At 30.9% G+C, this 15,167-nt stretch overlaps 1 protein-coding gene and 1 long non-coding RNA gene across 2 annotated transcripts; one reads left to right on the forward strand and one right to left on the reverse strand.

Annotated features, from left to right (window-relative positions):
- Positions 1-221: 221 nt before the first annotated feature.
- On the reverse strand, positions 222-3,920 carry LOC107161367 (uncharacterized). Its single transcript, XM_015507744.2, has 3 exons — positions 3,168-3,920; positions 2,024-2,222; positions 222-1,923 (listed from the first exon to the last, which is right to left on the reverse strand). The coding sequence occupies exons 1-3, from the start codon at positions 3,310-3,312 to the stop codon at positions 1,662-1,664; spliced, it is 606 nt and encodes a 201-aa protein (XP_015363230.1). The 5' UTR covers positions 3,313-3,920; the 3' UTR covers positions 222-1,661.
- Positions 3,921-4,106: 186 nt separating this feature from the next.
- Positions 4,107-7,634, forward strand: LOC149060564 (uncharacterized). Its single transcript, XR_016189400.1, has 2 exons — positions 4,107-4,374; positions 6,638-7,634. It is a non-coding gene; the product is annotated as an uncharacterized LOC149060564 (long non-coding RNA).
- The last annotated feature ends 7,533 nt before the right edge of the window (positions 7,635-15,167 follow it).

Below are 15,167 nucleotides of genomic sequence, written 5' to 3' on the forward strand. Positions count from 1 at the left end.
CATTCAAGTACACAAATATGTGTTGTTTAATTAAAATTATAAATTTCAATACAGAATTTATTATTATCAGTCATTATTTGGACAGTAATAATATATTCCAAACATATATTATCAAGTAATTTTAATATAATTATACATTTTTTTTCTTCATAATTTATAGAAACTAGCAATCTATTAAACCCAAGAGTATCTTTATCGCAATTTTTTTTATTGTTATTTAAAAAAAAAAAAGAATATTAGTAAAAGAACATAATTTATTTGTAAAATAATATAATTTGTTTATATTGGTTGACATTAAATTTCCTTCTTAAAATATATATTTATAATATCATAAACATTAACAAACATTAATTATTTAGATTTCTTATGATCACCAAATATATAATATAGAACAAAACAAAACATTTATAATACACATGATAAAAAATGGTTTCACAAAAGCTATATAGTTCTACATACTATAATATTATTTGTACAGGAATTTTTAAAGCATTTCATACAATAAATCTTTTATTATCTTTATTAGTTGCTAACTAAATCAATAAACATTTCTTTTGTTTTTAAGTTTTTTAAGTAAACAAGTTGAACCCATTATTTATAAGTTACAATATATCAATGTAGTATCTAATAATTATTTTTACAATTAAGTTTTTATTAATATTTATCAATGATATATTGTGAATTTCATTGAAATTCCTTATATGGGATAAGTACTCAAATATTATAATTAGCTTTAAGAAAAAAAAATATTTTTTCACAACTTTTAAAAACTAATTTAATAGGAAATTAAGTTGAGTGAAAAAAGTGTTATCTATAATATCATAAAGTTAAAAACATAAATAGTAGAACACTGTTAAGAATATTTTTATTTTTTTATAGGTAGCGTTCAAAAATATATACAAAATACCAAATAAATCATTAAATTGATTTTATATCAAAATTACCAATTTTCCATCACATTACAGTGGTCTAAAAACGAAAAATTAATTTCAAACATAACAGTTTATTTTCATTTAAGAACATTTTTATTAAAAATTAATATTTGTTAAATAAATGTTTTTATAATATCAGTCTAGAACACTAATAATGACTACTCTAATGAATAACTTATAGTAATCTTATATTTAATAACAATTTGTATACAAAAATATTGTTTATCATTTAATATTTGACATTTAATCAACTTCAAAAAAAAATATCCAAATTCAGACGACCTTAAATAATAATTTTAACTTAAAAATAATAAAAATGCAATATTCTCGAACAAATTTTAAGTTCTTATTAAGCTAATAGTTAAAAAAAAAAACTAGGGCTGTAATTCATAGTAATAGAAATTAACCAATAGGCATATTACTGGATTTTAAAATAAAAGTACTATGAAATCAATTACGGAATATCTATTATAAATATAAAAAGAGGAAGTAGAATAAATTAAAATTGACCATCTGTTAACTGAAAAATAATATAAGTGCTAACAGCAACATTTAATACCATACAAATATTAAATAAATAAAAAGGAATCATTTTATTAATTGTTATGCAAAATTTAAAAATAAAACTCATTATAAGAAGTTTAAAACAATTTAATATGGACTACTATAATATAGTGACAAACATTTTGTTAAATTCTTATTTTTCAGTAATTAATAATAAAATAAAATTTAATTTGGTTGATCTATAATCCAATGATTTGGTTTGCTGCTTTCTTTTACATCTGTAGGTATTACCACAGAATCTGAAGTTGGACTTGATTTTTCAAATAATATAGGAGTTGGAGATTCCATAGAAGGCTCTGTTTTTAACACATCTAATGAATATTCTTGTTGTTCTTGTTGTTGTTGTTGATGATGATGGAGAAACGCATCTGAGACTATACTACTCTTAAATTTGATTTTTGTCACTAATTTACGATCATAGTTTGCACTGAAAAACAAAAAAAATAAATATATGACCTACATAATAACAGATTAATAATACCTAATAATCAATTTACAAAAATATACATTTTATAGTATAAATATACCACTTAGGCTCAGGCACTGCTATAACTGAGTTCATAATAGTTTGTTTCAGCAATTCACGTTTTTCTTCTTCAAGTTCATCACGCTTATCTCGTAGTTCTGATAAACGACCATTTATTTGTGCTAATGATAATTTATTTTCTTGTATTTTAAGATCTTCTGCACATTTCTTTTTTCTTAAAAGTTCAGCATCGGCTTCATCTGTTGATGAATAAAAACAACATGTATATTATATAATTCATATAATTCTTATTTATTATTCGACCTATATTAATGTTATACTTAAAAATAGTTTTTTTTTAGTTTGACAATCACTAGAAGATATTAACGAAGAACTTTTTTATTGTTATTATTTTTTTCTAATGCCTATCAACTATTTGTTCATAAATAATAAAATGAAACTAATATTTTAATTTATTTTGGATTCGAGGCTTTTTACGTTGTAGGACCACATCAATGTTTTTGAATTGTACCACTGCTCTTTCTATTGCCAGTTTCCCTACAGTGCTACAACATTTTGTCGCCTCTTCGGTTTCTAAGTCACAATCTCAAAAATCTAACTTTTTAATTACCAAAAATGTTCTGCCAACGTTTTCCTAAGGATTTTAAAATCGCTTGTTCTTCAAAACATGTGAATTGTAAGCTTGTATCTCCCTTGCTTGGTACATATTATATAATATTATTGTATGTATATTATATATATATTATCTTTAAACTACTATAAAGGTTTTTAATGTTGACATCACGGATATACCTAGTACTGTAAGTATTAAAGCTTTGAAATATCATTTCTGCCCAACAATTAACAATTACAATTAAATAAATAAGAAATCTGAAACCTTTAAAGACTAAAATTAATTTTACTGGGTATTTTTAACCAACTGTAATTATAATATAAGGATTTTAATTTCTGATACGAATAGTGATATTTGTACGGATATAAGTGTCATTATGTGAAAATGGAAAATATTTCAAAAACTTTAAGAATATTAAAATAAATGATTGTACAACAACAACAGTAACTTGAATCATACCATACATGTTTATCAATGTAATTAATTCACCGCAGTATAATTGTTTATTATATTATTGTGTACATGGAAATGAAAAATCGACAACGAGGGATGTTAAAGCCCTGAAACGCACCTCGCTTTCTCTTCTCCCGGCGTGACAAAATGTCCGCGCGTAAAGACTTCCACATTCTTTTATTTCTCATTTTGCATGTGTGTCTGCTCATGACGCTGGTCGGATTTTTTTCGACGAACACTGTTGAAGAGTTGTTGAACGCCATTGTGTTGATCAATTACGGAACAAAAATGTCAACGCACGAGTCTCGGGTTCTCAGGTCGACCGCGGCTGACAGGTGTCGCTAACAAAATACAATCAGTACCGACTCGCTTCGGTCTCACACGGGGCGGCAAAAAATGTCGGCTGTTGCGCTCCGAAGGAGATTCGGCTGGGCACTACAGTAACGGCGGCGGAGCGTCTGTACCGCGTTCAACATGTCACGACGACGACGGCGACTAATTCCGATGACGCGACCGCGCCGAATCTAAAACACCGAGTAGGAAACAGTCGAAGAGAGGATTGTGCGGCCGCCGATCGAATGATTTTAACTTGTACGTGCGCGCGACGGCAGACTCGACCGGAGATCGATCGGATTTTTTCGGTAGGTCGGTGGCGAAATAATAACATAAACGTCTGTTGCCTATTAATATATTTCACACACGTCGTGTTACATCGCACCGTGTAGCGACGCGTCCGTCGATCGATTCGTTGGCGCCAAACGCCACGGCGTCGATTAGTGAGTCGTCGTGGTTGCCGTCTGTGAAAGAGTGACGATCGCCATTCGCCACAGCAGCTACGGTTTGGCGCTTGCCGCCATTAATTCTCAAATAATGGCAAAAGCGCGCGTTATCAACCGTCATAGCGGAATTAATATAATTTTATAATTTTAGTTGTTACCGCATTAATGGTTGTGTGTGTATGCCCTTTGATAACGTTCTTATCTTTGAACTATGGCCGCAACATTCGGTGGTTTTGTTGGCGTCGGTGTAGGTTTTCGGGAACACGGTGTCGGCGAGCGATCGGTGTAGTTGGCGTCGGTGTAGTTGGCGTCGGTGTTCGTCGGCATGGGTGTTCGGGACGGGGTGGTACGCTTAACGCTATAATAATATTGATAACATTATGGCAAAATTTAACCGTCAACATATTTATATTTATGTATTTTTTTATGTTTCGTTGAAAAATTAAAATGTCAGCAACCGGTGATTATTAAATATTAAACACTAATCAGTAACCGCCAAACAGCGCGGCGCCCCGGTCATTTCAATTCTCAGGGTTGAAATTACAGGTTAATAACATAGTAAAATTTATAACAGATATATCTATATGGACTAGATGACACAGTTGCAGTTGTAGTAGTTGTACCTAACTCTGTACACATTTAATTCATTAATTTAATACATTTATCTTATCATCTAAGGTTTCTTTATCGCCAAAAAGCTTTTATTTGGGTGAGTACCATAGTTTATCTGGCTGTAATGTTGATCAAAAAGTGTAGGTTTAGATTTTGGTAGGAGTACCGTATCCATAAAATGTTTTAATATCAATGTCGCAACAGTCCAACGCTCAAACCGGACAAATCCTATCCTATACTTAGGGCAAGAAGTAAACTGATACTGCTATAATTGTAGTAACTAATAAGTAGACTTAGGATGTTGATGACTTTTGAATTTTTTTTCCTTTGATTCTATACAATGCTATCTTAGCTAAAAATTTGTTTCATACTCCCTTGATGCAGAATATTCTAATTTTATTTTGCATTTTTTATTTTTAACATCATTTTTCAACATTTTTAAGTCATTTTTTTGATATGATAGGTAACTTTTGTAGGTTTTATACAATGTGGGGCATTTTTATCAAATTTTAAATTAGAGCAAGTGTTAAACCCAAGTTTGGAAACAAATTTAATTTATCTAAAATTTTAAAATCTAACTTTAGATTTGAATATATTGTTTGAGACTTTGGGTGTTATATATTGTCAATATAATATTGATTAAACAAGTGCTCTTTCAAACATACGCTGATCATACACGCTTATCGAGTATTATATTTATAAATTGTATAGAAAAATCTGAAAAATATTTTTTTTGAAGTTTTTAGGACACTTTAGTGTGTTTTTTAGGTCATAAACATCTTAACTCTACTAATAAGCAACTAGTTCTACCAACAGGTAACAACTGTTGATCTATCATCTTAATATATATTTTTATATGACATATTAATATAATCGTGGTATAAACCTTTATAATTATTTATTAACTTATTATTATACATTTTATACTCAAATTACCTATCTATAATAGTAATGCTATCATCAATAAATGAATTACAAATTATTATTCATAATTCTTGAGTAGGTAAAGTATCTCCAATCTCAACTTTTGTGTTCTCAGTTCTTGCTTTGTTGACTTTATTTTCTGCTCATGAAATTTGTGATTTTGTGACTATTTTCTCATAATTATCATGCTTATCATGGGCTATTTCGCTATTTGATCTATTATTTTCATTTACACTATGTTGCATGAATATTATTAGTGTATTAATTGTAAATAATGAATTGAGATGTATACAAGTCTAGAGCTTAATTCTTTTTTATGATAATTTATGACTATACTTTAAGTAATTAATTTAAAAACTGGGTACTTATATTTCTATTTCATACCACTTTTTTTTTTAAACTATGACAAAGTCAGAATTAAGTGGTTGAATTTAGTTTTTAACTTATAGACATTTTTAGGTTGTTGTTTTTACAGTACAACCTAATAGTCTGATTTTATCTTAGATAGTATGAAGATATAAAGATGATCCAATTTTATTTTTATAGATAAGTATAATATCTACTGCCTTGGCTTATAACTTTCCTGTTTGATGGGCTTTTCCTATTTAACATTTAACTATTACAAAATTAAAGACGGAAACTTATATAGAATTATTGTTAAAATCAACTTCTCCAACATAAATTATGAAATCAATTATTGAAAATATCTGGTACTGTGGTTTTTCTGAATCCAACTATTAAAACTAAAGTAGTCAACGGCTTCTATGATTTTAAAAAGCTGGTCTATAGTTTAAAGTTAAAAGTATAAAGATAATTATTAATTCAAATATTAAATATTAAACACACTCACTAAAATAATTAAATCACTACTTTTGTTCTAAAATATGTCTGCCAATAGAGTTATACAAATTATATGACAATTTTAATATAAGTTATTCAAAGCTATGTAATATAGTAAAAATTTGGTGACACTTAGAAAAGATTTTCATGTTCACTTCTGTATGTCACTTAAGTCAATACAAAGGTACTTCCAAAAAATTGATGTCAGCTATGCTTAAAATTAGGACTTATTAGCAAATAGGGTTTCTTGATGCCTGTTTTAGTAACACGTGGTTTTTAATTTTTAATTTTCTGTTTTACTAAAAGATACAAAATTTTACAATCAATTTTTTAATGTTATTACCTATTTACTTTATACCTACCTAACCTAACCTAAGTTTGTTAATTTTCCATTTTGTAATTATTATCATATAAAAATTTTAATGTTTTTCAGATCAAACAATTTTAGATGAACTTAAATTAAGTTGCCAGAAAAATAACACATTTTTTAATGAAAATTATCAGTTGGCGAGCATTGGAAACTGTCTACTATTGAATAATTCAAAAACTATGTTGTTCCATGAACTATTTACATAATTACTTTACATAATTTATTCATGTTTATTATTATTAAAAAGCTCAGAAGCTGATGACCTAAAAAATATTATGAATTTAAACAATACAAATTTACTCTAGAAATATTTTAACTTTATAAAATACATTTTTAGCTAGGAAAAAATTGACGTTGTTTCTAATAAAAATTAAAAAGTTATCAAAGTCTGAGCTTTAAATATAATTATTAATTATAAATACTAGTATTGATGATAGGTTATTATTATTAATATTTTTCTATGTTTATAGGATTTGATGCGGTATCCAAAAATTATATAGATTTCAAATTCAATTTGGCAAACACATACATACTTCATCATACATACTTTTAGTATCCGGAATCATAATTTCTACCAGTTTGGGAAAAGACAAATCAAAAACTGTCCACCACTTATCTTCAACAATATTTACAAATAAGAAATATCGCAACCATTTTGGAACAGAATCATCAACATTAAGATCAATAAATAAAAATGGCTGGATGTTTAATATATTAGAGACACAGATTTGTTGCAAATATATCATGTACAAGACCAAACGCATGCATATTATTAACAGTATGGTGTGTGTCGGGTTCGTGATATACAGTATTAATTATTTATACAATGTAACCGGTATAAGGAAAATCACGATTTCTTTTATTATATAAAAGCGAGGCTACACTTAGCAAGGATGTACGTGTAGATACTTTTTTTCCATCATCAGTACACCTATATAAGGGGAACTCTAACGAAAGACTCATCGCTTTAAAGTTGGTAGGCTACTAGTTGACGGTATTCATGCTTTACTACTTATGTCTAAAATAGTACACGTTCAAATATATTTAATTATTGAAACTATTCTTGATTGATTTATACTTTTATTTAATAAACTTCTATTATAATCCGTTCAAATAAAAGTTATTTGTCTGACTTCAAAACTTATCAACAGTTCTCTCCTCTGGTTGATAATAGATTAGTTTGTGTAAAATATATTTCAATTATTTATATTATATACTTACTCAAATATTACAAACACTTATTAAATAAAAATAATATTATTTAAGGAAAATCATAAATAATATAAATTTTAAATTACATGATATGTCAGATAAAATAAATAAATAATTCTTGTCATAGATATCTCAAAGTATTTTATTCAACAATCCAAATATTTATAGGTAAAAATTAATCATCTCATCCAGATACAGTGTTTGAAATACAGTAGAACCTTATTAATCTGGAATAATAAGGGCTCTAGAGTTGTACGATTTAATGAAAGTCCTGATTAGACCAAATAACCAAAAAACATGTCTCTATTATAGATTTAAGAATATTATATTAAACTAATTACTATGTAATATGATATATTGCAACAATGCAACATAATATTAGATCCGGCAAAAACTTTACATATCAACGTAATGCATGTAATCATAATTATATATTTAGGCACACTTTCATTAACTGTTTTGAAAAAACTGGAAATCTTTTGTTGTCTTCCTTTCGCATTTATTTCTCGTATTAATAATTCACGTAGATGTCTCAAATGTTCGTTATATACAGATATGTTTTCATCGTCGTTATCTCAACATATTTAAGGACAATATTTAGATGATCTTTAATTTCATTAAGTTTTAGCTTAGACTTGATACTATCGTCAACTTCATCTTGTTCATATATTCATCCATTTCAGAGTTTTCTGCAGCGGTGAGGCTTTCAAAAATCTCTTTTTCTGTTAAAATGTGATAGCTATTATGTTTATTTTAATCTACAATATATACTGTGTATATTTTGTTATATTAGACAACTGTCTGGACTAATGGGGTCCAGATTAATGAAGTTCTACTGTATGTTCAATATATTTATATACTTTATAGGTAGAAATGGTAGTATTCTAATTAAAATAAAGTCTAGAGATTAAACTGAACAATTACATTTTTATAATAATATTTAATATAGTTAATTGAGTAATGACATTTTGATTCAAGTTTTATATATTTTATAATTTATCAGGAAAATCTGATAATGTTAAACTTTAGTGTTAAATATATTGGTCATTGTTTAATTATTTGCTTACTCAATGTTTGTGAAATTTTAAGATAAATCATAAATAAATAATTCAGTTTCCATGCATAATTTATCATATCATATTTCAGTTCCAACAGAGTTGTTATGTAAGGTTAAAATGTTTAAACTACTGGTATCCACTTAATGGATCTACATTTTTAGATTTTTAAATTATTAATTTATCTATATCAATTTAAGTAATAATTTGTATTGCTATAGAATTAAAAACAATTTTATTTTGGAAAGACAATGGACTGTGTTATTGTATATTTAACAATATCGTAACTTGCATACGGTCTGCTTAGCTTAAGTATTATTAAATAGGTATTAATTACACAATGTCCTATAGTCTATACTATTAGCTTTAAAATTTTATTTGGAGTACTTTATATATTAAAAAAATAATTATGATGTTATATATATATATATATATATATATATATATATATATATATATACAATGTATAGTAAAATATATACACCAAGCATAACACTCTAAAGAAATAAAAATAAAATTTTAAAATCATGTTATAGAATGGTGCATCTAAGATTAAAATATTGGGGTGGCTGTTGCCCCTAATATTACATATAAGTAACCCACGAGGTTGTTGTCCCCCAAACCCTCATATCCATTTATTTAATGTATAAAAAACAAAAACAAATATTTATTTATTTAAGTTTTATTTTTGACAATAATATACTATCTGTATATTATAGCTCAATGTATATACTATAAAATTATGTACAATAATTGTACCAATGTATCGACATAAACTGTTTCCCTAAGAACAAATACAAGCTATATTCTATATAGTATAATATATTATATCACATTTATCAGAGGTAATATAAAATAATTACAAAAATTAATTAATAACATTTTTTCAAAAAAATAAGATTTTAATTTAACTTTAAAAGGTTTATTAATATTTTAGGGAAAATTTTAATGATTCATTTTGGGAGCTAAGTCCATCTGGCCCTCCCCCTTCTGCTCTCCTTATATGCACTTATGATGCTATACATTTTTTTAAATTATGATTTATGTAACTATAAAAATTAATTATATACTATATATTCTAATATGATACCATGGAAGCCTATTACAAATGTACTAAATGTACTAATAATTTTAATCTAATTATTGATATAACACTATAAATGGTGTTGTGAATTGTATTGTATTGTTATTAAATTATATAAATTGTAAAATTAAAATTGCACATTATTATATAATATACTTATACTATCTTATTAATTGCTGTAATATTACTTTTATGTTAAAGGGGGTAACCCATATGTTTGTAAAAATTAACAAATAAATAATTTAATATTTATATTTCCACACAAATTTCATTATAATATTCAAATATCTCTACACGACTGTCACGCATTTTTTTCTTCTTTTATTGTCAATATTATTAGTATACATTTTGGCAGAAGCTCATACATTACACAATACTGTATAATGTATATACGCTCCATACAAAAATTGTAGGATATATTTAATCTTTTCCTTCTTACAGTATAAATTATTTTTATTTTTGTAGGTTTATATGTACATTCCATACAAATATTTCCAAAACAATATTAGCATGCACATAAATGTAAGTCTTATGTATTTTTATATTACTATTAAAATTATATTGTGTTTATAATAAATAAATAAATTATAAAACCCATTATTTTTAATATACGAGTATTACAGGGCTGGACTGGGTAGGGCCCGGCCCACTATCCCAAATATAATAGCGGCCCTACTCTCTGAGTCTCTGACTATATATAATTAGTTAAGTACAATACAAATTATTTATTTATTTCAATAACTATATTATAATATCATGATAACAGTTTTAATAAAAGCGATGAAGAATTTTTTATGATTTCCAAGACATCTTGAAAATCAACCTCTTCCAAAACTAGTTTTTCTGCTGACATCATTATAAAAGCCTCTAATCGTTCTTGGTTCAATGACGAACGTAATCTATTTTTTATTATCTTTAGAGTGCTAAATGCACGTTCACAGTTAACTTGACTGACTGATAAACTATTAAGACAAATTCATATGCAGCATATAAATTTGAGTAAGCAGTAGAATGCATATTTAGTGAGTATAATAGTTTTTGAACGCAGATCAAACATTTAGAACAGTCATGATTTGATTTTGATGATTGTTTACATCCTGTAGTTAAAAAAAAAATATATTAAAACAATTAAATTAGGATAAAATTTAATTTAGTAACCAATTTTACTAATTTGAAAGTTGCACTTACCATTTTTGTCCAAATCAATGTTAAATTCGTTCCATTCCAATGAAAAATTGAGATAGTATATCAGATAATATGAACGTATAATAATACCACGTTAATCTATTTTTAGCAAAACTATATGTTTATTTTTCCCAGGAAATGATTTATCGATAAACGTTTGAGATTTGAAACGATATTGACTTATTATAACTAATAAATACTAATAACTATTATACATAATATACTAATGTAATATTCTATATTATACTAAACACTACGTCAAATGTGGCTATGTAGCCTATGTCTCATATCATATTATGTCGCATTACTATATTTTAATATTTACTTATCTACCGATATAATTGTACTTACAACAGTAAGTTACAAGGCATCGGCCCAAAACCCATCCAAAGACCTAGGTCCTAGAGTCTAGGACAGTAAACCACTGGGCCAGTCCGCCCCTGCCTCGTAAAGTGTGCGTTTAGGAGGGTAAACTATATTGCCATGAACCTTCCTAGAAATGTTAGGTTCATATTTTTCTTTGTTTTTGCTTCATACCTAACAGAACCTTAGTCCTTAAATGTCATGTATTATGCATTATGTAAAATCACACACTCATACTATAATATTGTAATGACTATGTTTGAATTTTATTCAGTAACTTAAGCACGATTTACATAATAAAAATAAATATTTAATAAAATAATGTATTTAAAAACACGCTGTCATTTTGAACTACTAATTTACGGTATACAACTGTCAACGATTAATGTATATCACAAACATGACAACTGGAGTATCATAACATTTTTTTTTATTATTATTTATGTATAGGTACATCGTACAATTGTTTTTTTTTCAATTTGTACCAAAGTATCTGCAGTATAAAGAATAATATCAAATTGTATGTATCATAAATTAGTCATGTTTTCAGTTTCAAATAACATTTAAAAGCCCATGTATTTAAATAATTCAAATAAATTATAAGCACCACGGCTTATGGACTGTGGTGCTGCGTTTTATTTTATATTGTGTATTCAGTTATATCCGAAAGACGACAATTTGTTATTACGTTCTCTGTAATAGGTGAAAACCAAACGATGTTTCGTAAATTAGGCGGTTACAAAAAAGTTTAGAAAATAATACACACTTTAAATTTATTAATACAATGATAGCTTTATATATATATATATATATAAGTATAATTCTACTGTACGTGTGTATGTCACTAAACTCCTCCTAAACGGCTGGACCGATTTGAATTAATTTTTTTGTATGCGTTTGGGTGACGCACTGGATGGATTAAATTCACAAATCAGCTCGGCAGAAGGTACACGATGATGCCACCGTGCATGGACAATGGAAAATGTACGAGAAGTTTTCCAAAAAATTGTATAAATGATACAATCATTAATATCGATGGTTATCTATTGTACCTATAGTCGTTGAGGTTGTAGAGGATATGATAATGTCAGGTGAAATGATCTGTTGCAATACAGGATCAGTGCCTACCTTTTATACCAGTATGGGTTCGGCGATACTTGACTTGACGCTCGCGTCAACGAAAGTCACCGTGAACATCGGTAATTGGAGGATACACGAGAATGCGGTTACGAGTGATCATAGACTTACTACATTCGGCTATAACGACGATACGGAGGAGAAAGTAAAAGGCGAAGAAATAAGAAAGAGGTTCAATGTCCGGAAAGCCGACTGGAATAAGTTTCGACAAAGGCTGGCGGAGAGACTGTTTGATGGTCAATCTTGCTGGCTGGAGACATTAGCATGACAGCTAATAAAAAAGAGACAGCCGCATTAGAGGAGCAATATAGGAGAGAAAGGAACAAGTATCTCTCAAGAAGGAGAAAAGAGCAGACAAGGACCTGGAAAAGGTTTACTACCGAGGAAGGTAACGAAAGGCCAAGGGGTCCGCCTACCGTTGGTGCAAAGAGGGCGCTAGTACGGACTCAATTGGAGTGCTAGCCACTTTGCGAAAGGAGAATGGAAAGCGCACGATGGGTCTGCAGGACACGCTCGACTTGCTGCTCGAATTGCTGATTCCCCCAGACATGATCGAAGGCAAAACCGATGAGCACAAAAGAATCCGCGAGGAAACTGGAGTGCACTTGGATAAAACCGAAGATAATGTATGGGGTGAGGAGAATGAGGGCAACCAACGGAAGGAATTTTCTCAGGAGGATGTAAGGAAGGCCATTTGGTGAATGGGAAGGGACAACGCTCAAGGGGAGGATGGTATAGCAGCCAGAATCCTCCGAGTTGCATTCCAGGCGATAGCGGAAATAGTGACCGCTCTTTTCAACGAATGTTGAAGAAAAGCTCGCTTTCCGAAGTTATGGAAGAAAGCTGTGGTTGTACCCCTATTAAAAATCGTGACAAGGATAGGTCGGACTCCATGTCTTATAGATCGATACGCCTGCTTCCGGCGCTGTCAAAGGCACTGGAGTACCTTACCTGCGTGAGGCTTCGGGAGAAAATTGAACCGAGGATGACCGAAAAACAATTTGGTTTTACGATGAACAACAATACCAACGATGCAATATTAAGAATGAGAGAACGGGCTTAAAGCCGGGCTGAGAAGTATATTGTTCTCGGGGTGTTCATGGACATCTCGGCAGCGTTCGACAACGCCTGGTGGCCAGCAATGGCCATATTAGGCGCGACAAGGAGGATGTGTGAGCTGACCCGGAGTTATCTAAGGGGTCGATACGCCAGCATCACTGTACCAGCGGGGAGGAGTGAGGGGAGGCTGTCCGAGGGTTGTTCTCAAGGCTCGCAGTTTGGTCCGGAACTTTGGAAGATTTTGATGGATTCTTTACTGAGTCTTGATAGGTCGGAAGAAGAACTATCCATCGGCTACGCGGATGACGCATTGCTGATGATAGCCGGCCGGACTCGAGCGGAGGTGATCCGAAGGACAGAGAAGAAACTAAAAAGTGCAGGGCCCTGGGCGAGTGGCATGAAGCTGAATTTCTCGGTCACAAAGACGAAAGCCTTTTTTCTGAAAGGGAATCTGACACCGCCCTACACAGTTAGGATGGACGGGCGGCGGTTAAAGGAGGTAACAAAGATTGAGTATCTCGGAGTTACATTGGACGATAGGTGGAGTTTTAGAAATCAAGTTAGAAAAGTAGCTGGGAAGGCGGCTCCAATACCTGGGGTCTTAGTGACGAGACGACGCGCAAATTATACCTAGGTGTATTTGTGCCGAGAATGGTTTACGGGGTTGCTGTGTAAGATGAAACCGTTCACGATCGGATGATGAAACGCCTACTTCTCAGGGCTCTGAGAGACGCTCTCCTGTCAGTAACGGGGGCCTATCGTACTACTAGTACGGAGGCCCTGCCAGTGCTGGCTGGAGTGTTGCCGCTGGACCTGGAAGCAAGGCAAAGGTGTCGGAAGGCTAGGAGTAGGATGGACAGGCTCGGGAGGGAGCAGTAAAGAATTATAGAGGAGAAGGGACTTGCAGAATGGCAAGCACGGTGGGAGGCTAGTGAGAAGGGTAGACTCACATATAGCTATTTCCCATCAGTAAAAGAAAGGTTGAATTGTAAATGGTTGGTAGTGAATCACGAGTCCTCCCAGTTCCTCGCGGGACACGGGGGATTCATGGCCTATCTCCATCGCTTTTCTAAATCAGAAACCGACGAATGTCAGTCGTGTGGAACTCTGGATACGGCAGAACATGTTGTATTTCACTGTGAAGCATTGAAATACATGGGCGCTAGAAGGGCACTAAGAGACCAAGTGGAGAGAATTGGCCTACAGTGGCCGTGTGAGCTACGGACGCTTGTGGGTCCACCTGAGCTTTGGAAAGAGTTCAGGTCGTTCATGCGGGTGGCTGCGGTTTCTCACGGTCATGTTGTGGGTCAATAGGATGGTAGCGTCTGGGACGTGGTGTGGTAGCGAAAGGACGGTATTACGGGAAACCGAATATAACGACCCGAGTGGTCGTGTACTCGGGGACTGGCGGCCGCCACTCGTACCTTAGGTACGAGTAAGCATCTGGGATGCGGTGTGCTGAGTAGATAAAGTGATGGTGAGAGAGTTGTGGTGAACT

The sequence above is a fragment of the Diuraphis noxia genome, unplaced genomic scaffold (genome assembly GCF_037042655.1).
Source record: "Diuraphis noxia isolate RWA-SAM2 unplaced genomic scaffold, SU_Dnox_SAM2 contig0001, whole genome shotgun sequence".
NCBI classification, from domain to species: Eukaryota; Metazoa; Arthropoda; class Insecta; order Hemiptera; family Aphididae; genus Diuraphis; species Diuraphis noxia.